This window comes from Phoca vitulina, unplaced genomic scaffold, assembly GCF_004348235.1.
Source record: "Phoca vitulina isolate PV1807 unplaced genomic scaffold, GSC_HSeal_1.0 scaffold5, whole genome shotgun sequence".
Taxonomy (NCBI): Eukaryota; Metazoa; Chordata; class Mammalia; order Carnivora; family Phocidae; genus Phoca; species Phoca vitulina.
The window spans coordinates 65197620-65222464 of NW_022589708.1; the positions used below are offsets into that span (position 1 = coordinate 65197620).

A 24845-nucleotide genomic window follows, 5' to 3' on the forward strand; every position below is an offset into this window, starting at 1 on the left:
GTTGTGTATCTGCTTAAGGGTTCCTTGAATTTTGTTTCCTGTGTGATGTCTGTTCTTGTCCTTTGTCCATTTTTTATTACTGGGTCGCTAGTCTTTTTCTTCTCAATTTCCAGGGGCTCTTTATATATTAGGACATTGGCTCATTATTAAAGATAGAAGTTGCTAATATTATGTTCAGTTTGTCTTTGGGTTTTAATTATGAATGGCTTCCCCTCCCCCCATAGAAGTTTTTGTGTTGTTTTTTATTTTAAGTGAAGTTCTCTTCGTGTTTCTATTGGGAAGTTTGATTTTCAAGTAACTTTATAGTATTATGAGGTCTGAGTTAGCCTGCTGTTAAGTTCTTAGAATGAATAAATTTAGCTTTGACATTTTAAGTGTTGGCCCTAGTTCTCATAACAGCTGTTTAATTAGCAAAATACAGGTATATCTGTGTCCCCATTTCCATTTAGGTGGAATAGCACATTCTTCTGTGCTTATATATTTTTACTTGCTTTTACTTGATTTCTGTCAAAACCAGTTTATTTGGATACATTCTTCCTTAATGATTGAGTCATTTAACAAATCTTTTAAATCTTAGTATCATGCACATACTATCATCAAGGGGTTGATAGGTTTATGAAAGAACTCATAGTCACATCAGTTTAAATATGATTTGATAAATGCTGTATTGGAGGTATGTTGGTATTTAAGCCTTACTTACCAGGGGGACCTTATTTAAGATCAGTACAGTTTTAAGCTTTATGGCAGTTGTGGTATTTTGCTTTATATTATAAAATGTACTGGTAACTATGTTGGCTGGAGATTTTTATTAATTATATCTAGTATTTGTTGACTTAATATTTTATTACATAATGCTTATAATTTTTCCCCATCTAAGTTTTTTTATTGTTTTACATTTTGAAACATTTTTACTAGGTTAAAGACACTTCAAGTGAAGAAGTTAATCTGAGTCACATTGTACCCTATGAGCCAGTTTCAGAAGAAAAAGCAAAGGAATTACCTGAATGGAGTGAGAAAGTGGCTCAAAATATTTTGTCAGGTATTACAGTAATGTTAATCTTTTCCCTATAATGTGAAACCTTTGGAATCCATAAGAGAATACTTAGTATTTTGTATTTTGGTTTTAAATGATCATTTTATAAATACTTAAACACAGAAGGAACTAGTCTTTTAGAACATTACATATTATCATATAGGTATAAGTTCTTCATGCCTATTTTCTGTTTCACTTTTGGGAAAATTGATAGTGAAAAGCTTCAGGAATCCCCAAACTTTCAGGATAGCTCTCTGAACATAAAATTATTTTCCTTTCCCTTTGTAATTCCCCTTTAATCCTTTTCTTTTCTCCCCTTCTCCCCCTTCCTCTTCCTCTAAAAAAATGATAAGATACTCTTCCCATCTTTGGAAGCAAAGTTGCACTCCTAACCACACTGCAATGGAGGTATGAAGAGACCTGAGGATTATAGCTTAGCTATTGGGGTGGGATGTAGGCCCTACTATTTAATTCTGGTTAGAAAGGGCATCAGATCAGTTATTTTAAAACCAGAATGATCATTACTGACATATGTGTTTCCACTTTCATTGGTTAACATTTTAGCTTTTCAACTGTTATAGCTCTCAGATTTAGACCTTCTGTTTTGTTTTTAGAAAACATTGCCAGTCACTCTTTAGTAAGCCAAATTCATGGCCCTATAAAGGGATCTTGACCAGTCATTTAAAAGACTGTCAGTACAGATTTCCATCACTGTACTAAAAACCCATTAAAATAATAAAGATGTCTAAAGCAGAGGAAACCTTCAACATGAAAAACCAACAAACTAAAATAAGTGAAAATTAATTAACTAGGAACTAACATCATATTTTGCCCATGTCAGAGAGCTGCTAGAGATAAGAAAAGACAAAGCCAAATTTTTCAGTTATAATTTTAACAGTTAAAATTGAGCCTTGAAAAGGATTTTCAAAGACGTTCTAAAGAAAAATCACTCTTACTACCCTGCCCCATAACTTTACAGATTGCTAGACCATTAGGTCAGCATTCAAAAAACTTGCCTATATTCACACATATGTAGATAACTAATTTCAAAGGTTATTTTCTTAAGTTTTTTGAATTCATACTGCTCAAGATTGTTCTATTTACTATTCCTGTGTAACAAACCATCCCAAACTTACTGGTATAAAACAACAAACATTTATTTATACTTAGGAGTACTGTGGGCCAGGTATTCCAGAAGGTCACAACAGGGATGGCTTGTATCTGCTTCATGATGGCAGGACCTCAGCTAGGAAGACTCAGAGGCTGACTAGTGACTCAGTAGCTGGGGGCTGGAATCATCTGAAGTCTCCTTCATTCACAAATCTGGTGTCTGGGTTGGAAGAGCTCAAAATCTAGGACTGCCAAATAGAGTGCCTAGACATGGTCTCCTTGTGTTTGACAGCTTAGCAACCTTAAGCTAGTCAGGCTTCTACATGGTGACTCAAGGTTCCAAGCATGGATAATATAGCAAACAGGCAGAAGCTACATACCCTTTTTAACATATTCTTGGAAATTTCCAGTATCACTCATTACAAGAAAATAACAAACCTCAGATTTAAGGGGATGTGACAGACCTACCCACATCTTAGTGGGAGGAATGTCAAGGTCATATTGAAAGAACATGTGGAACAGGTGATACTGTTTGGCTACCTTTGGAAACTATTGTATGCCACTAAATCTTAGGCCTTCTAGGTACCACACAGATTCCACGTACTGGTTCTATTCAGAGAGGGAGAGCATCCTTAGAATCAGCTAATCCTGGGGACAGATCTCTTTAGAGGTTTCAGAAAAACTCTCAGCAGTGCATCATTTGAAAATGAGCAAAAACTACACTTATGATAACACTTAGGGGCCTGCTTTACTACTTGACTTTAGTAACTCTTTTCTTTTCATCTTATCTCCTCAGTTCTAGCAATAGCCCTAATAGTTGGTTACATTAAAATTATTTAACTGCCAATCAGAGTACATATCTCTTTACGTGCTTTTTATTATTTTTTATTTTTTAAAAGATTTTATTTATTTATTTGACAGAGAAGGACACAGCGAGAGAAGGAACGCAGGCAGGGAGAGTGGGAGAGGGAGAAGCAGGCCTCCCGCTGAGCAGGGAGTCGATGTGGGGCTCGATCCCAGGACCCTGGGATCATGACCTGAGCTGAAGGCAGATGCTCAACGACTGAGCCACCCAGGCGCCCCCTTTACGTGCTTTTTAATAGGTAGAATGAAAACCAGCTAGCTCACCAAATACTTAAGGTACAAGTAACAAAGAAAGTGGTGGAAAATATCCAAGATTTACTCCAGGGAAAATGATCTGATCTGTCAAGAGACTGTTTCTACCGACTCATGCAGGCTCTATACAAAGATAAGTAATCAGGGATCTAAATTGAGCTTATTCACTTTAACCTGTGATTGGTTCCTGTCCAGTGTCTGAAGATCAGTAAAGATCAGTAAAAGCTACAGTATTGTGCTTCATGGATATAAAAGGTGAAAAACATGAAGTAACTGCTTAAAATTTGCCAGGGATGAATATTGGCTTGGAATATTGGCTTGGAAGGCTAGAATTACACTTTTAAGAAGGCAGCTGCCAAACATTTTAGATGGAGAGTTTAGTAAGCTAATTTGGGAAGAGATAGAGGATCTGTGACAATAGACTGATTAGAGTGCCCCCCATTGGGTTAGATTTGAGTGAGATCATTTTAAGTCATCTGGCAACTTCTCATTTATTCAGGAAACATTCATTGCCTGCTCTGTCTCAGCATTAAATGGATGCATATAATACAAATATGGATAGAATAAATCTCTATCTGGCACTAAACATGCCATTTAAAAGATCTTAATAGCTACCAATAAAATATTACATTTCCTGATCTTCTATTGTAATATCTTAGGTTTTAATGTATTGTCTCTATTATACACTCTGTCATGGTGATAGCTTCTTTATAATTTGCATCTAGTATGTCTCTTTATCAGTCCTATGACTTTTCATTTATCTAATTTCCATTTATTCTAAGTCATCAATGGACTCTCTCCCTCTTGTTTGTTTCATTGCAGGAGTATAGTCTATTTAAGCTTTCCTTTGTTTCATTGTCATTTATGATTTCTCAGTCTTTCTTCAAGTTCAGCCTCTTTACTTCTTAAATCTTTTCAACCTGTAAGTTAACTCTAAACCCCAAATGTATATTTTTAATAGAGGTCTTCAATCCCTTTATTGTTATGGGAACTTCTGGCTGGAAGGTATTTGTCTGGGTTTGAGACCTGGTCCTCCCCCACGGGTCAGACAGTGGGGGTAGTGTTTGAGCTAGAGGTGGACATGTTGACTAGAACAGGAGGAGAAACACAATAGTTTTTCTTTTTTTTTCCCCCCACAAAATTTTTCTAATCAGTTACCACTTGGCACTTTATTTTTCATTGTTAGCGTTTTTACTTATTTATTTATTTTTGAAGACTTTATTTATTTATTTGACACAGAGAGAGAGACAGCGAGAGAGGGAACACAAGCAGGGGGAATAGGAGAGGGAGAAGCAGGCTTCTCGCTGAGCAGGGAGCCCGATGCGGGGCTCAATCCCAGGACCCTGGATCATGACCAGACGCCTAACAACTGAGCCACCCAGGCACCCCAGTTGTTAGCATTTTTAAATAAACAGGATTTTCACATGATCACTGGATGCCTAGTCATTCATAGACCAAGATAATTACGTAAAAACCGTGCCACAGACCTTTGGAGAATATACTAAGGTATTTTATTTGTCTAGCTTTAAAAGCTTGTTTTTTCAGGGTATAGCCAAAAAGGAAATATTTAAAATTATAAGCTCTCCAGAGCAGGGTAACACTTAATTCTTCCTCTTAGGGGAAACTATTCTACTTGGTACTTTTTCTTGTTTTTCCCATCTCCTTCCCATTTCTCCTTTCCTTATGTGTGCACAGGGCCTTTTCACTAGAGAAGTCTATGCTATCATGCTTCCTCTCTTGACAGTTTCATTTTTCATGCATGCTGTAAGAAGCATTGAGCAAAGCAAAGGGCTGGGAACTACTGTCATGAGAAATGGCTAAACCATCTAGGCTTTCTAGTTTTCTTCTTAGATCTTCTCATGTATTTTTTGAGTATTCTTCTGTCTTTGTCATTCAGGTTTATGTTATAAACTAAAAGGTGCTGAGATCATGGGATTTGGGTTTGGGATTGAGGGAGGAACAGGACCCCCTGCCTTAGCCTTTTGTTTAAAGCAAGCAAGCAAGAGTTCTGCCTTGGTGTTTGAGATCTAGATTTATTGGTTTCCAATTTGCATTATTTGTGTCTAAACCCCTCAGTACTTCATAGAGTAAAAGTGGTACCTGGACTAAGGCGAGAACAAGGATACCTGAGTCCTTAAGCCAAATACTGTATTATTGGCACCAAAACCCAAAATTAGTCCGTAATGATAGTAATATGTGGTAAGTAACATGTAGAAGATACCTACAAGTTGTAGTAGCAGCATAGGGTAATACAGAACTATGTTATTGAGTGATCTGTGACCTAAGTACTGAAAGATGAACTTATTTAGAAAAAGTGTATTCTAGGCAGAAAATTGTAATTGTAAAGTTGGCTTCAAAGTTTATGGTATGTTTGGGATCTGAACATTAAATTCCTTGGTTGTTTTCCTTTTGATTTATTAAAGGGTTTGTAGGTATGATCAGCTCTAATATTGTGCACTTTTAAATTTTCCTGTAAAAAGGTGCTTCCTGGGTGAGCTGGGGTTTGGTCAAAGGTGCTGAATTTACCGGCAAAGCAATCCAGAAAGGTGCTTCTAAACTCCGTGAACGGATCCAACCAGAAGAAAAACCAGTGGAAGTTAGTCCAGCTGTGACCAGGGGACTTTATATAGCGAAGCAGGCTACAGGAGGAGCAGCGAAAGTCAGTCAATTCCTGGGTAAAGTAACTTTGGAGGACTTTACTTCTTTCAGTTAAATTAAAAAACGATCTCTCAATTCAGGTTAATCTAAATGTTCATTTAGATGGTTTAACCTTAAGAGTAAAGGATTAAGACAAAGCAGGATCACCTTGCTACTCATAGTGGGATCTATAGCAACATCAGCCTATCTGAGAGCCTTAGAAATATTTCAGGTACTTGGTACACATTACTGATTCAGAAACAAGATCCCTAGGTGATTGTTATTTGCATATTACTTTGAGAAACATTGGTTAAAGGGTTATTTTGATGTGTCAGGGGAGTGTCTGTGCATTTGAAAAGGAATGGCTCTGAATGTATTTGCTATCCTTGAATATGACACATTCTTTTAAGGACAGCTCACTGCTTAGTAGTTGGGATCAAGTGGGAGGTATGTATTGTTTGAATTAAGCTGATCCAGTGATTCTGGTGTCAGCCTTCCCAAGTAATATGCTTCTAATTCCTTCTCCTCTGAGAATCATAGATCTGAAGTTTGGTATTTTAAGATGGCCAGATCACTCCTTAATGAATTATCATTAGATTTAGTAAGATTATCTTTTGGTATTCATTATTCTTTGAATCAGATTTTGGTTTGTTTACTTTTATATAGACTTAAATACTTTATTACTATTTCAGTGAAATATTTGTCAGTATGGAGAAAACATAGAAGTACACATAGCTGGACAACATGAAAGATGGACCTACAAGTCTTGCATTGCAGCAGTCTTGGTTTTCTTTTAAGCAAATTGCCAAAAAGAACATTATATTTAAGAGGCAGGGTTTTAATCATTAGGTTCTGCAAACATATCTTTAAACCAAATAATAGCCTTTGTTTAAAAACTAGCCAGCTATGGTTCTCATCCTTATATAGAAATGCTAAGTTATGCAATAAAACAACTTTAGATGCTCATGTAAGAATTTTGCTAAGTAAGAGTGGTAAAATCAAGGGAAGAATAAATTTTTTCTAAGTGTTTCCTTTTTTTATGGTTATATTAGTTGACGGAGTTTGCACTGTAGCAAATTGTGTTGGAAAGGAACTAGCTCCACACGTTAAGAAGCATGGAAGCAAACTTGTTCCAGAATCTCTTAGAAAAGACAGAAATGGGAAGTCTCCCTTGGATGGTGCTATGGTCGTAGCAGCAAGTAGTGTTCAAGGTAACAGACCCGTAAATTTGACTAGGAAGGTCCATTTGTTTAGCTGTAGTTTTACTTACTTTTAAATATATTTGCAGGATTTTCAACTGTCTGGCAGGGATTGGAATGTGCAGCCAGATGTATTGTTAACAATGTTTCAGCAGAAACTGTACAAACTGTCAAATACAAGTAAGTTGAGTTTTATCATTTTAATGACTAAATCTCTTATAGCATTTGCAAAAATTCAGGACAGTTAAAATGATTGTGTCATTATTGAATATCTGATGAAACAAAATTTTTTTACTCTGTTTTTCTTAATAATATTTTAGGCAAATTAATAGAATTACTGTGACTTTGCCTTATATTACTAATGGTTATATTTGTTCATCATTAATGCAAAGAATAAGTTAAATGAAAAAAAAGCCTGTAGCTTCTGAATACCTTATTAACTGCATGTTCGTGATGGGTGATGTTTGCTGGTAGTTTTGATGGGAAAAACTTGAATTATAATTAATCTATTTTACCTTGTTAATATTAGCCCCTTCTGTATACAAAGAATGTTAAATATTGTCACATCTTATTTGACTCTACCATTGTTCATTCTTATTGGAATGGACAGATGGTATGTCATCTATTTCATATATTAAGAAGTGGGCAAACATAGAAATGAGTGATCTGCCCAAGCTAATCTGATAACTATTGAAGGTGAGACTTAAAACAGGATCATCTGATTTTAGCTCTTTATTCTTTATAAGTCCTAGAGGAATCTAGGTCTAAAAATTAAATCTAGTAGAAGGACCCGAGTCTGAATTAGTTTAAAGCCTAATATTAAATTTTTATTTAGAAACCAAAAAGTAGGGCACCTGGGTGGCTCAGATGGTTAAGCGTCTGCCTTTGGCTCAGGTCATGATCCCAGGGTCCTGGGATCGAGCCCCGCATCGGGCTCCCTGCTCAGTGGGGAGCCTGCTTCTCCCTCTGCCTCTGCCTCTCTCTCTTTCTCTCTGACTTTCATGAATAAATAAATAAAACATTAAAAAAAAAATAGAAACCAAAAAGTAATACTAATGGTATTCTCAACTCTCAGTTATTTGTTTAATTATCTACTCACAACATTTGAGTTCATACTTATGTATCAGACATTGTGTTCAGTGCTTTTCAATATATACATTTAATCTTTAACAGTATTTCTTTTTTTGAGGGGGGGAGAGAGAGAGAATCTTCAGCAGGCTTCATGCCCAGCACAGAGCCCAATGTGGGGCTCCATCTCACAACCCTGAGATCATGACCCCAGCCAAAATCAAGAGTCAGATGCTTAACCGACTGAGCCACCCACTTTGGGGGATCACTCGTAATTAGAAAAATAGTTTTTTCTTTTGTTGCAGGAGCCCAAGAAAGTCAGAAGTGCCTTTTAGGCCAAAAGTGAATTATTTTTAGATATCAGTATCATTTGTTAGCAGAAATCTTTAACACTATTATCTCCATTTTACAAATGAGGAAGCCAAAGCATAGAGCTGTTAAATACCTTGTTAAAGATTATAGCCCTAGTAAGTGGTAGAGCTGGGATGTAAGCCAGGTCTTTTTGTGTCATGCAGTGTGAAAGAACAGTACTGGACCAACCCTGTCCTTGATGAGACATCTGTGCAAGTTTAGTATCTAGAGTTAGAAACCATTATCTATCATGCATTTACATTCCCTGCCACTATAGTAAATTACCTGTGGCTTAGGAAAAACTAACTTAATTTCCAGTCTGAGTTGATTTGATCTCCATCTGGGGCATGCATACCTTTTGAGTCAAAGCAACATAACATCTTGGAGTGTCAATTTTGACCAAAAGATTTGGCAAAGAAAATACAGAATAGATCTGAAATTCTTTTGGTGGAAATATAAAGTCTTCCAGCTTACTACCTCTTGGTACTTAAAGCCTTGATCTCTTAATACTCTTTGTTTTATGGGTGTGAGGTTACTTTGGTGGATCAGTCGTAATTAGAAAAATAGTTTTTTCTTTTGTTGCAGGAGCCCAAAAAAGTCAGAAGTGCCTTTTAGGCCAAAAGTGAATTATTTTTATATTACCAGTATCATTTGTTAGCAGAAATAAGTAGGCAGTCATGTTAGAAAGTAGTAAATGCTTCCAGTGGCTTTGCCCATTTCCTACTTCAGTGAAAAAAAAAAATGCTTATCTAAGTACAATTAAGTAGAGCTTTATTAAAGGTTTGGGATTAACATAACTAGCAAGGTTTTGGTGTAGATTTTATATTTTTGGTCTTTAGTGAGGAGATCTTAATATGATGAAAAGGACATTCTAATAGCGGTTCTGAGCTAATTTATTTTAATTATGGTATGTATTGCTGTGCTCTTTATCCTTTACTCCAAAGATTCATGGAGTGAAAAAACAGGTGAGAATTTAGTTAAGTAGGTTTGTATTTCTAACTATAAAATAGCTGCTTTGGTCTTAGCAGTAATTTAATTAGAACCTTGGAAAGTTGTGAGTGGCAGTGGGGATGTTAAAGGGTTTTGTAATACTGTTTCCTCACTTATGAATAGTCTGGCCCAGAAGTAGAAATTGTCTTTTAAAAGAAGAAACTAAGTATTAAACCAGTAATAACTTAATGATATTGTCACTGAAGAAATGGAAGAGCTAGTTATTTCATTTTAGTTCTCATTTATTTACATAAATTTACATTTATGAATGTAAATGTAGTAAATTGATATTTTTATATTTATGAAATTACATTTGTTTACACTTCGAAAAAGTATTTGATAGGGTAAGCATTTGCGTTTTTCTCTTCAAATCCAACTGATGATAGTATAATAAAATTTGTATTCTTATTGCCTATGATAAGTTATTTTCCCAAGTTGTTTTGAATCTGCCTAATTACATGCATTATGCCTAGGAGAAAAACAAATGTATTATATATACTTCCTTATCTGATTTCTGGTGTTACAAGCCAATACAGAAGATTATCTTTTCATTTAGGCATATTTAAACGCAGATTGTGTTAGAGAAATATATTGTTTATACCTTTCATGGTTTTGATTATGATTCCAGATTATGTTCCTTGATTATTAATGGTTTATCTAAGGATCTGTATAATTCTTAAAATATTTAGGTAAATGTGTAGGAACTATTCATTAAGACTGTTTTTGTCAGTTACGTTAATGCTTTTGTCTTATTTTAAGTTTAGCAACATGAGACCTACAGGAACAATAAAAATCAATAACTTCAAATCTATATTTAATTGCAGTATTGCAATAATTCATCACTTATCTACATAGTTTCAGTTTCACCTTTAAGCTCCTTTTTTTTTCCCATTTGAAATTGTTTAGAGGATGGGGTGCCTGGCTGACTCAGTCAGAAGAGGGTGTGACTCTTGATCTTGTGGTCCTATATTTGAGCCCCACACTGGGTATAGAGATTACTAAAAAAAAAATAAACTAAAAAAAATAATAATAAATTGCTAAGAGGAAAATCCTATAAATTTAGTAAGTTAGATCCATTTTTGTTTTCCCCTCATTAAAATTTTATCTTGTTCTAAGATACAGTGTGTTCTACATTTTTCTGAAGAATAAACTTAGTAAAATTGTTTTTCTATAAGGAATTTACCTTTTTAAGGTACAGTATTTTATTGGTTTGTTTAGTGAATTTTAATTAAAATTCCCCCTTAAATTTGCACCAGGTGAAGGGGCAAATTCAAATTCATTGAAGGTAATTCTTTTGGCAGATGTCATATTACCCAAAACCAGTTCTATATAGCATCTATTCAGGAGCTATATAAGATCAGTCTTCTCTTTTCCATATGGTAACTATACAAGTATTTAAACATTATCATCATGTCCTTCACGTACTTTTTCTTATCTTCTAAATACTCTCAGTTCCTTTAACAATTTCATACATAATATGGTTTCCAGATCCTTCACACAGACCTGGAAAAGAAAAGCCCTAAGAGAAACCTGCTCAACCAAGACTTAGGCTCACTCTTCCAGCGCTGAAACTGCTACCGCCTCTTTCTTCTCATTTAACCTTAGCCATTGCCACCTGATGATAGTATTTGTGGGGGCTTGATTGACAGAAGCTTCCATGTCTTCTGCAAAATCAGCAAATGCTATGGAATGCCGAGGGGTTGCAAAGCAACAGGGACTGGCAGACGGCAGTTAAGAAGTTTTGATGTCTGGTAACTGGTGAGAAAGCCCCAATCAAGAGTGGTATAGGGGTGCCTGGGTGGCTCAATTGGTTAAGCGTCTGACCCTTGATTTTGGCTCAGGTCATGATCTTGGGGTCCTGGAATTGAGCCCTGTGTCTGGCTCTGCACTCAGTGAGGAGTCTGCTTCAGGATTCTCTCTCTCCCTTTCTGTCTGCCCCTTCCCCGAATCACACGTGCTTTCTCTTTCTCAAATAAATAATTAATCTTTTTTAAAAAGAGTGGTATAGATGTACGGTTTGACAAATTGTAGGTTCTGTCATCTTCTGGTTCTAATTATTAACATTAGGCACAGGACAGAATGGAATCCTCATTCGGGAACATAATAAGATTCACACTTCTAGCACTGAGATTGGAAAAAAAAAAACAAGCATGAACAAGCTAGTAGGATCACAGTCCACTGTTCCAGGCCAGACTAATGGTGATAGAGGACTTGTGAATTCAAAGAACAGATCCAGTATTAGTATAAAATGTCCAGATACAGGTCACAAAGCACCTAGGAAACTTCAGTGTGTCCTGGAGAAAATTGTAAAATGTTGCCTTTTTTTTGTTTGTTGTTTGTTTATGCTTGCTAAGCAAGAAAAAACCTGGTGCTTTTAAAAGGGTAAAGAGAAAAAGCAGTGAGATAATTTTTAGTATCTTTGTGTAAGCTTTTTACTTGTATTTTCTTATAGAAATGGTATTAAACACATATTGGTAATTGTCAATAATAACTACTTTTGTATAGTGCTTTTATAATTTCCCAAACATTTTGCTATACATTTGATGCTATAGAAACTGTGTGGTGGATAGGGCAGTAATTAATCATTTTATTCATTCAACAAATATTAAATGTTAGGCAGTGTTCTCAGTGCATAGGATACATTAATGAACATGGCAGAGTCCTTTTTCTGATAGGGTTTATATTCTAGCAAGACAATAAGCAAAGCAAAAACAATGGGAGTTAATAAGTTCTATAGCATGTAGCACGTGGTAAGTTATAGAATAAGAAAGAGCAGCTTATGGATGGATTGATGGGCAGTGGGGTGGAGCATGTGGAGTAAGGCAGTTGAAATAGGTGAGATAGTGAGAAGATAATAATTAGCTGATAGGAAGAAGGTGAGGCAGTGAGACGTGAATACCTGGGGTGAGAATAGTTTAGGTGGATACCAGCCAGTACAAAGGTCTTAAGGTGGCACATGTGTGTTTGATGGGTTCAAAGAACATAAGAAGGCCAGTGAGTCTGCAGCAGAGTGGAGTGAGGGAGAAAGTGTTGTAGAATCTTTCTTAAAGACAGTCTCCAATTCTGATACTTCAAAAGGCCTAGCCTGGGTGGCTTAGTCGGTTAAGCATCTGACTCTTGATTTCGGCTCAGGTCATGATCTCAGAGTCGTGAGATCAAGCCCCCTCTTGGGCTCTGCCCTGGGCATGGAGCCTGCTTAAGATTCTCTCTCTCCCTCTCCTTCTGCTCCTCACCTCTCTCATCCCACCCCCGTTCCCTCTTTAAAAAAAAGTAAATAAAACAAATAAAAGACCTAACCAAAGTCTAGTTAAGGTAGAACTCGAAACTATAGTGACTATAGATTCTTTGTGTCCTATAGTTGCTTCATTGAAAATTTTCTATTTCCAGAAGGGGTGGGTTAAAAAAAGGGAAATAATGACTGATGAACAATCTTTATTATAATTTACATTTTATTCTTCAACATAAACAGTCTTTATTACATTAATCTTAGCTAGCCTGAGTTTATTTTCACAGTCTTTGCTAAAGGAGAAATACAGCCTTGGCAGAGCTTGATTTTATTCTTTACTGTGTTTTAAGTTATTAATTAAATTGAAACATAACCTTTTATTTTGCTTTCAGGAATAACATACTAAACATGGGACTTATTTAATACTAAATCAGAAGATCTTAATTTGTATTTATAATTTCATTACACTTTTTTCTAATCTTTTAAAGATATGGGCATACTGCAGGAGAAGCTACACACGATGCAGTAGATTCTGCCATCAATGTTGGTGTTACTGCCTATAATATTGACAACATTGGTATCAAAGCAATGGTGAAGAAAACTGCAAAAGAAACAGGACAAACACTCCTTGAAGACTATAAAATAATTGATAAGGGGAGAAATCAAGAAGGAAGAGCAAATGTAAACATGAAAAGGGAGAAGGGTGAGCAGACAAAGGAACTGGAGAAGAGTGAGGCAAAGAAGAAAGAGAAATGATGGAAGTGCTGTGAATCACCTATACCAAAGCCTTACAAGGTGGATGTATTTTTGTTAAATAGGCAAATGTGGAATTCCCCACAGATTAACCAGTGTTTTAAAAATGCATTCATTCCTATGAAGTGACTGTTTCATAAGCTTTATGGCATGTATTCTGCTTACAAGGAAAAGAATCAGTATTCTTGCATCTGGCCTTTCGAAATATAGGGTTATATTCTCATTAAGTTTATTTTTTCTAAATGTGGCTAAAATATTTTTGCAGTTAAAATAAGACTAATAATACATGCGCTATAAACTTCATTAAACCTAATGTTAAACTATTTTTGTATTTGCTGTCTTTCAAAAAGCAAGGTAGGAACTTATATATTTACATAAAATTTGGCATTTAGTAACCTTAGCTCTAGTTGTATTTGGAAGAATGACTTAAAATATTGTCTGCTGGCTTTGCACTAATTGTGGATTTTTTTTTTCTAGGTGCTTGTCAGAATTTCAGTGTGTAAGCTAAAAACAACTGTAATCCTAAACTAAGAGAATTCTCAGATAACATTTAAAAGACTTTTTCAATACAGGGAATAAGCTAATCATGAACAGTAAGATGAGGTTCTATAAAATTATTTGGTAGCTTATCTCTTTGTTAGGAAGGGGGATGGTCTTTCTGATTTAGAATGAATACAAAGAGATTTTTAAGTCTTCTGGATTTAGACTGGTATTGATCTACTAGGAGCCTAGGAAATTTTGGTGTATGATTGATACTGTGTTAAAATTTGAAGTGATTATCATCATCTTAATTGGACAAAAAAGTACTTTAAAAATCATTTTACCATATCTACTTCTTTAAGTTATTCCAGGAGGCTAAATTTTTGTAAAAAAAAAAAAAAAACAGAATTTTTTGGATGGTAAATATATTTTTATTTTGGGATTTAGTCATTGGAATTGTATATGTTAAAGCCAATAAATTATTAGAAAGAAAAGCTTCTATTTATAATCATGGTAAAGAATGTGAAGGCTTTAGGCTTAATCCATGGTGGGTGAGGTATAACAGTTTCCACTCTTGCAGAAGATAGGACATTACAGACCTATAAGGTACAAATACATAAGTAAATATTTAATGGCATTTTATTTTTGTTTACTGATTATAAATGATATTCTGAACCTTTAATGGCTACTTCGATTAATTAGACTTTATTTGAAACTGTCTTAAAAATACCCTTTATGAATAAATTATTTCTTAATTACTTGGCCTCAAATGTATACACAGGATTGTATTTTGGGAACACCTAGAATTAATGGATCCTTTTCCTAAGGCTAAGGATAATGTGGAGATAAAATTGAATTGGTAAATAGCTTCCAGGTAATCTCTGTCTTAAGTTTGAGAAGTGGAATGACAGGTAGTGGACCCTAAAGTTTACAAAGTTAACTTAGAGCAGAGGTCCACAAAATTGGATTTGTATTTATTTGTCCATTTCACTTCATTCTGCTCTGCTCACTTGGTTATGGGTTGCTTTTTTATTTTTTTATTTAAAGATTTTATTTATTTATTTATTTGACAGAGAGAGACACAGCGAGAGAGGGAACACAAGCAGGGGGAGTGGGAGAGGGAGAAGCAGGCTTCCCGCGGAGCAGGGAGCCCGATGCGGGGCTCGATCCCAGGACCCTGCGACCATGACCTGAGCCGAAGGCAGACGCTTAACGGCTGAGCCACCCAGGCTCCCCTGGGTTGCTTTTTTAGATTAATAGTTAGACACAATCTTTATAAGTATAGCTTCTGTATTAGAGTGTTCCAGGGAAACAGAACCATTAGGGGAGATAAATATACATGTGCGCACATGTGTGTGTATAAAGAGATTTATTACAAGGAATTGACTCACGAAATTATGGAGGCTGAGAATTCCCAAGATAGCCATTCAGTGAGCTGGAGACCCGGGAGAGCTGATGTGTTATTGTTTTAGTCCAGTCTGAGGGTCCGAGAACCAGGTGAGCAGATGGTGTAAGTTCCAGTCTGAAAACCTGCAAGCTCCAGACCCAAGAAGAGCCCATTTCAGTCTGAGTATAAAGGCCAGAAAAGACCAATATACCAACTAAAATAGGTAGGAGGAGTTCCATCTTACACTTTTTATGTACTCAGATCTTCAGTCGATTGGATGAGGTCCACTGCCTTTGGGAGGGCAATCAGCTTTACTAGGTATACTGATTAAAATGTTAATATCATCCAGAAACACCTCACAGACACATCCAAAATAATACTTGGCCAAGGGTGTGTACACCTTGTAGCCCAAACTAAAAAAATTAACCATCACAGCTGCTTGGTCCAGTTTTCACTGTATAGAAGCCTTTTACCAAGCTCTTCTTGGCTCTTTGATACTCAATAGATACAGTGTATAAAACAGTTCTCAATATTTACTGCTACCAGGGTTTTGCCTCATTTTGCCTCTACAGACTGTCCCTCGGTCATGCTGTATGGGATAGTTTCCTGGGAGCACCTCCAGGCACCAGCTGTCTAGAAATAATGATAGCTAATGTTTATGTAGTGCTTACTGTGAAGCATTAGTGTTCTGAGTGCTCTTACGTAGATTAATTCATTTTAACCTCATAACATTCTATGAGTTACATACTATTATAAGCTTCATTTTACAGAATAGGAAACAGATACAGAGAGGTTAAAGAGAGGTTATTGTTCCCTTGGATCTTTCCTAACATCGAAGAGAACAGTATGAAAGAAGTCATATACTAGCCTCAAAAAAGGAGGGACCCACACAGTAGAGTGATTGTTAGGCCAGACATTTTTCTTAAACAGAGATAAAGAAGGACATATGGCGTTTATAGATATCCTGTACTTCCAGCTGCTTAATGCTAGTTTTGTTTTATTACCATTCCACTGGCTTGATAGTTGGTAGAAAATTGCCAAAGATCTTAGCAAATAGGTCATCAGTCCTAGATTTTGGTGGATAGTGTGAGCTTTTGTCTTTTTCTCCGTATTCACAGGTATTTGAGGGCAAGCAAAGAAAAGCGAAGCTTAGGGCTTGTTAGCCAGAAATCATTTTATATTTCACTTTTCAGGTAAGCCTGAATAAAGCTCTGCTCAAACAGAAACTAGTTCTCTGAACTATTCTGGCCAAACTCAAGTTTAAGCAAACTTCCTAAAGGATTTTGCCATTTTGTATTTAGTTTAGCAACAGAAGTACTTAAAACATTGTGTTGTTTCTGAATAGCTTTTCTTCAGATTTTTTTTCTATTCATCTTTAAAGATAAAGAAGATGAATTTAAAAAAAAAAATCTTTAAGAACATAGATTAGGTGGGGGGAAAAAAGGCCCCAAATAATATCTTCAGATGTATTCTATGCAAAAAGTTGTCACATGTGAAGAAATAGTTTGATCACCCTGGAAGCTATTCATTGGAGGAAACCGTGACTAATGGCAAGTGTCCTCTACACAGGTACACACACACACACAATCCATTTTGTCCAAATTTGGAAGCCAGCTGAGGAGCAAATTGCTAGAGTGTTCTGTCAAGGAAGCAAGATCTCTGTGATACGGGATAGGGTCCAAGGGGAGGAGTAGTAGGAGACGTAAATTTCATCTGGTCCCAGGAATTCAGCTAGATAGTTACCAACCATTCTGAACACCTACAAACTTAACAGGAGGTTGAAGAAAAGAATAGCAATTCTATGAACAGAAAAGCGACCATTTTCTGGAAGGATGTGCAGAGGAATCCCAGGCGATACTTGGAACGACAGAGGACGGAGGGAGGGAGCCTCCGTCAGCTGGCTACTAGAAAGAGAGCAGCAGAGCACAAAATCAGAACTTTTAGAAATCTGCTCCGCTGAGGCACATCGCTCCAGTGGCTAAGCAGGAGGTGGAACACTTGCTGGGACAGTGTGGTCTCAGGACCCTCAGGGTCACAGACCAGGGGTGCATGAGTGTGGCAGAGCTCTCAGGTATTGGAGTGGGGAAGCCAGCTGGAAAGACAGAGCCGAGGAGTGGGCTCTCAGCTCGGGGTTGCCATAAACGGTGATCTGCAGCACAGTCGGGCCACTACTCTTTGAGCAGGGAACCAACAAGCGGCAAATCCGGGGAGACTGCCTTTCCTCCCCTGGGAAGAGCGGCGCGGGAGCGCACCACAGGAATCTGCTGGGTTTGGAGACCAAATGGGGTCGTGTGCCAGAGATAGAAACGCTTGGTCAGAGGCTGGGTGAGCACGGAGTATGGCCGGAGACCGGGGAGATAGGAGTAATTGCTTTTCTCTGAGGGCTCACCGAGGAGTGGGGCCCTGAGCTCTTGGCTCCTCTGGGGCGGAGATTGGGAGTCTGCCATTTTCACTCTCGTCCTCCCAAGCTGTACGGAAAGCTTTCAGGGAACAAAAGCTACCCAGAGCAAACCTGAGCCTATTATCTAGCCTGGCCCCTGGCAAGGGCAGGGCAATTCTGCCTCAGGCAAAGACATTTGAGAACCACTGAAACAGGCTGCTCCCCCAGAAGACCAGCAAGAACAGCCAGCCAAGACCAAGTTTACCCCTCAATGAGACTCACAGAACTCCAGCGCTAGGGGAATACAGCACATAGAATTCATGGCTTTTTCCCCATGATTTGTTAGTCTTTCAAAGTTAATTTTATAAATTTTATTTTTTACTTTTTCTATTTTTTTAGTTGAATTTTTCTTCTTTCCTTTTTCAACCAACTTCTTATCAATTCCTTTTTTAAAATCTTTTTTAATTTTTCATTTTTGTAATCATATTCTATCTCTTCATTGTATTTAATCTTATTTTGTGTATATATATATATGTAAGTTTATCTTTCTTTAAAATTTTGGGATACAGTTTCTTCTAACAGACCAAAATATACCCTAAATCTAGTGTATGACGTTGTCCTAGTCTCCCACCTGATCACATTCTTTTTTTAAATATTTTTTTCATTTTTTTCAACCAACTTCTTATCAATTCCTTTTTTAAAATCTTTTTTTAATTTTCATCTTTACAGTCATATTCCATCCCTTCATTGTATTTGCCCTTATTTTTATATATACATGTTTTTCTTTCTTTAAAATTTTGGGAGGGAATTTCTTCTAACAGACCAAAATACACCCAAAATCTACTGTGTGGCTCTGTTAGTTCCACCAGCCTCATTGTGTTCTTTTTTTTTTTTTTAACCCCTTTCTTTTCCCCCTGGTTTCAGCTCTCTTCTGATTTGTTTACTATATATTTTTCTGGGGTCATTGTTACCATCTTAGCATTTTTTTTTAAGCATTTTGTTCTCTCATTCATCTGTTCTCCTCTGGACAAAATGACAAGACAGAAAAACTCACCTCCACAAAAAGAGCAAGAGGCAGTACAGGGACCTAATCAATACAGACATTAGTGAGGTGTCAGAACTAGAGTTCAGAGTGACAATTATAAAGATACTAGCTGGGCTTGAAAAAAGCATGGAAGACACTAGAGAATCCCTTTCTGGAGAAATAAAAGAAAAATCTAACCAAGTCAAAATAAAAAAGGCTATTAATGAGGTGCAATAAAATATGGAGGCTCTAACTGCTAGGATAAATGAGGCAGATGAGAGAATTAGTGATATGGAAGACCAAATGAAGGAGAATAAAGAAGCTGAGAAAAAGATAAACTGGATCACGAGGGGAGAATTCAAGAGATAAGTGATACCATAAAGCAAAACATTAGAATAATTGGGATCCCAGAAGAAGAAGAAAGAGAGAGGGGCAGAAGGTATATCGGAGCAAATTATAGCAGAGAACTTCTCTAATTTGGAAATTAAGGAAACAGGCATCAAAATCCAGGAGGCACAGAGAACCCCCCCAAAATAAAAAATAGGTCAACACCCCAACATCTAATAGTAAAACTCAACAAGTCTCAGAGACAATGAGAAAATCCAGAAAGCAGCTCGGGACAAGAGGTCTGTAACCTACAATGGGAGAAACATTAGATTGGCAGCAGACCTATCCAGAGAGACCTGGCAGGCCAGAAAGGACTGGCATGACATATTCAGAGCACTAAACGAGAAAACTATGCAGCCAAGAATACTATATCCAGCTAGACAGTCATTCAAAGTAGAAGGAGAGAGAAAAATCTTCCAGGACAAACAAAAACTAAAAGAATTTGCAAACACCAAACTAGCCCTACAAGAAATATTGAAAGGGGTCCTCTAAGCAAAGAAAGAGCTTAATAGTAACAGACCAGAAAGGAACAGAAACAATATACAGTAACCTTATAGGCAATACAATGGCACTAAATTCATATCTTTCAATAGTTACCCTGAATGTAAATGGGCTAATGCCCCAATCAAAAGACACAGGGTATCAGATTGGATAAAAAAACAAGACCCATCGATACGCTGTCTGCAAGAGACTCATTTTAGACCCAAAGACACCCCCAGGCTTAAAGTGAGGGGGTACAAAGCCATTTACCATACTAATGGACATCAAAAGAAAGCTGGGGTGGCAATCCTTATATCAGACAAATTAGATTTTAAACCAAAGACTATAATAAAGAGATGAGGAAGGACACTATGTCATACTTAAAGGGTCTATTCAACAAGAAGATGTAACAATTTTAAATATCTATGCCCCTAACTGGGAGCAGCCACTTATATAAGCCAATTAATAACAAAATCAAAGAAACACATCGACAATAATAGGGGATTTTAACAGCCACCTCATTGAAATGAACAGATCATCTAAGCAAAAGATCAACAAGGAAATAAAGGCTTTAAATGACACAATGGACCAAATGGACTTCACAGACATATTCAGAACATTCCATCCCAAAGCAACAGAATACACATTCTTCTCTAGTGCCCATGGAATATTTTCCAGAATAGATCACATCCTGGGTCACAAATCAGGTCTCAACTGGTACCAAAAGATTGGGATTATTCCTTGCATATTTTTCGACCACAATGTTTTGAAACTAGAATGCAATCACAAGGGGAAAGTCGGAAAGAACTAAAATACATGGAGGGTAAAAAGCATCCTACTAAAGAATGAATGGGTCAACCAGGAAATTAAAGAATTTAAAAAATTCATGGAAACAAAGGGAAATGAAAACACAACTGTTCAAAATCTTTGGGATGCAGCAAAGGCAGCCCTAAGAGGAAAGTATATAGCAATACAAGCCTTTTTGAAGAAACAAGAAAGGCCTCAAATACACAACCTAACCCTACACCTAAAGGAGCTGGAGAAAGAACAGCAAATAAAGCTTAAACCCAGCAGGAGAAGAGAAATAATAAAGATCAGAGCAGAAATCAATGAAATAGAAACCAACAGAACAGTAGAACAGATAATGAAAATAGGAGCCAGTTCCTTGAAAGAATAAATAAGATTGATAAACCACTGCCCAGACTTATCAAATAGAAAAGAGAAAGGACCCAAATAAATAAAATCATGAATGAAAGAGGAGAGATCACAGCCAACACCAAAGAAATACAAACAATTATAAGAACATATAATGAGCAACTAAATGCCAGCAAATTAGATAATCTGGAAGAAATGGATGCTTTCCTAGAGACATATAAACTACCAAAACTGAACCAGGAAGAAGAAAACCTGAACAGACCCATAACCAGTAAGGAAATTGAAGCAGTAATCAAAAATCTCCCAACAAACAAGAGCCCAGGGCCAGATGGCTTCCCAGCAGAATTCTACCAAACATTTAAAGAAGAATTAATACCTATTCTACTGAAGCTGTTTCAAAGAATAGAAATGGAAGGAGAATTTCCAAACTCATTTTACGAGGCCAGCATTACCTTGATCCCAAAACCAAAGACCCCATCAAAAAGAACTACAGACCAATATCCCTGATGAACATGGATGCAAAAATTCTCGCCAAAATACTAGCCAATAGGATCCAACAGTACATTAAAAGGATTATTCACCACGAACAAGTGGGATTTATTCCTAGGCTGCAAGGTTGGTTCAACATCTGCAAATCATGTGGGATTTATTCCTAGGCTGCAAGGTTGGTTCAAGATCTGCAAATCAATGTGATACAATACATTAAAAAAGAAAGAACAAGAACCATATGATCCTCTCAATAGATGCAGAAAAAGTATTTGACAAAATACAGCATCCTTTCTTCATTAAACTCTTCAGAGTGTAGGGATAGAGGGCACATACCTCTATCATAAAAGCCATCTATGAAAAACCCACAGCGAATATCATTCTCAAGGGGAAAAACAGAGCTTTTCCCCTAAGGTCAGGAACATGGCAGGGATGTCCACTATCACCACTGCTGTTCAACATAGTACTAGAAGTCCTAGCCTCAGCAATCAGACAACAAAAAAGAAATAAAAGGCATCCGAATTGGCAAAGAAGAAGTCAAACTCTCACTGTTTGCAGGTGATACGATACTTTATGTGAAAAACCCAAAAGACTCCACCCCAAAACTGCTAGAACTCATACAGGAATTCAGTAAAGTGGAAGGATATAAAATCAATGCACAGAAATCAGTGGCATTCCTATACACCAACAAGACAGAAGAAAGAGAAATTAAGGAGTTGATCCCATTTACAATTGCACCCAAAACCATACAATACCTAGGAATAAATCTAACCAAAGAGGCAAAGGATCTGTACTCAGAAAACTATAGAATACTTATGAATGAAATTGAGGAAGACACAAAGAAATGGAAAAACATTCCATGCTCATGGATCGGAAGAAAAAATATTGTGAAAATGTCTATGCTACCTAGAGCAATCTACACATTTAATGCAATCCCTATCAAAATACCATCCACTTTTTTCAAAGAAATGGAACAAATAATCCTAAAATTTGTATGGAACCAGAAAAGATCCCGAATAGCCAGAGGAATGTTGAAAAAGAAAAGCAAAGCTGGTGGCATCACAATTCCGGACTTCAAGCTCTATTACAAAGCTGTCACCATCAAGACAGTATGGTACTGGCACAAAAACAGACACATAGATCAATGGAACAGAATAGAGAGCCCAGAAATGGACCCTCAACTCTATGGTCAACTAATCTTTGACAAAGCAAGAAAGAATGTCCAATGGAAAAAAGACAGTCTCTTCAACAAATGGTGTTGGGAAAATTGGGCTGCCACATGCTGAAGAATGAAACTGGACCATTTCTTTACACCACACACAAAAATAGACTCCAAAGGGTTGAAAGACCTAAATGTGAGACAGGAATCCATCAAAATCCTAAAGGAGAACACAGGCAGCAACCTCTTCGACCTCAGCCGCAGCAACTTCTTCCTAGAAACATTGCCGAAGGCAAGGGAAGCAAGGGCAAAAATGAACTATTGGGACTTCATCAATGATAAATTTTTTGCACAGCAAAGGAAACAGTCAACAGAACCAAAAGACAGCCGATAGAATGGGAGAAGATATTTGCAAATGACATATCAGATAAAGGGCTAGTATCCAAAATCTATAAAGAACTTATCAAACTCAACACCCAAAGAACAAATAATCCAATCAAGAAATGGTCAGAAGACATGAACAGACATTTCTGCAAAGAAGACATCCAAATGGCCAATAGCCACATGAAAAAGTGCTCAACAACTCTCGGCATCAGGGAAATCCATCAAAACCTCAATGAGATACCACCTCACAGCAGTCAGAATGGCTAAAATTAACAAGTCAGGAAATGACAGATGTTGGCGAGGATGCAGAGAAAGGGGAACCCTCCTACACTGTTGGTGGGAATGCAAGCTGGCGCAGCCACTCTGAAAAATAGTATGGAGTTTCCTCAGAAAGTTGAAAATAGAGCTACCCTACGATCCAGCAGTTGCACTACTGGGTATTTACCCCAAAGATACAAATGTAGTGATCTGAAGGGGCACATGCACCCCAATGTTTATAGCAGCAATGTCCACAATAGCCAAACTATGGAAAGAGCCAAGATGTCCATCAACAGAAGAATGGATAAAGAAGATGTGGTGTATATATATATATATATATACACACACAATGGAATATTATGCAGCCATAAAAAAATGAAATCTTGCCATTTGCAATGATGTGGATAGAACTGGAGGGTATTATGCTAAGTGAAATAAGTCAATCAGAGAAAGACAAGTATCATATGATCTCACTGATATGAGGAATTTGAGAAACAAGACAGAGAATCATAGGGGAAGGGAGGGAAAAATGAAACAAGATAAAACCATGGAGGGAGACAAACCATAAGAGACTCTTAATCTCAGGAAACAAACTGAGGGTTGCTGGAGTGGAGGGTGGGGGAGGGATGGGGTGGTTGGGTGATGGACACTGGGGAGGGTATGTGCTCTGGTGAGCGCCGTGAATTGTGTAAGACCGATGAGTCACAGACCTGTACACCTGAAACAAATAATACATTATATGTTAATTTAAAAATATAAAGACCTATTTCCAAATTTAAAAAAAGGGGGGGATAGGTTCCCAGCCTTTGCAGGTTTAAGAAGCTCCACATAAAACATTGCTTAATAGTTAATAAAACATTGCTGTTTAGGGAGTAACTGAATTGGGAGCTGAAAGAATGATGTTTTGGTAGAGGGCAGTTTTTGAACTGAAGTTTTCTGAGCTAAAGCCACTCTGTCTGGTGACAGGACTCAGTATTTATAGCTGTGGAAGTGGAATGGAGATTAAAGCGATGAGAGTTGCAAGTTGAAGGGCACGGTTATGGGCACGACTTTCAGTGGAAAGAGCACTTTTAATGTCCAAGTCCATAGACAAGGAATGACTGTGAGCTCTCTAGGTAGAAACAAGGAGAGTTGTTACATCAGGAATGCATGCCATTTATAATTGCACCAAAAATAAAATACCTAGGAATATACTTAACCAAGGAGGTGAAAGATCTGTACTCTGAAAACTGTAACATTGAAAGAAATTGAAGATGACACAAACAAATGGAAAGATATTCCATGCTCACGGATTGGAAGAACAAATACTGTTAAAATGTCCACACTACCCAAAGAAATCTACAGATCTGATGCAATCCCTATCAAAATACCAACAGCATTTTTCACAGAACTAGAACAAATAATCGTAAAGTTTGTATGGAACCACAAAAAACCCTAAATAGCCAAGCAATCTTGAAAAAGAAAACTGGTATCACAGTCTCAGATTTCAAGATATACTACAAAGCTGTAATAATCAAAATAGTATGGTACTGGCACAAAAACAGACACATAACTCAGTGGCATAGAATTGAGAGCCCAGAAATAAACTCATGATTACACGGGCAATATTTGACAAACGAACCAAGAATATGCAATGGGGAAAAGAACAGTCTCTTCAACAAATGGTGCTGGGAAAATTGGACAGCTACAATACAAAAGAATGAAACTGAACCACTTATACACAAAAAATAAACTCAAAATTGTTCAATCTAAAATGGATCTAACCGAAATGTGAGACCTGAA

At 36.9% G+C, this 24845-nt stretch overlaps 1 protein-coding gene across 7 annotated transcripts in view; it reads left to right on the forward strand.

The window, feature by feature from the left end:
- Positions 1-14969, forward strand: part of SPART (spartin) — a 51200-nt gene extending 36231 nt beyond the window's left edge. For 5 of the 7 annotated variants that reach the window (XM_032403179.1, XM_032403178.1, XM_032403177.1 and 2 more), the window contains exons 5-9: positions 916-1039; positions 5740-5934; positions 6949-7107; positions 7185-7275; positions 13219-14969. In XM_032403179.1, coding sequence (XP_032259070.1) covers positions 916-1039; positions 5740-5934; positions 6949-7107; positions 7185-7275; positions 13219-13486 — 837 coding nt within the window. In that variant the 3' untranslated portion in view covers positions 13487-14969. The remainder of the gene's footprint in view (positions 1-915; positions 1040-5739; positions 5935-6948; positions 7108-7184; positions 7276-13218) is intronic. The other 2 variants (XM_032403176.1, XM_032403175.1) reach the window with 1 other exon arrangement.
- The last annotated feature ends 9876 nt before the right edge of the window (positions 14970-24845 follow it).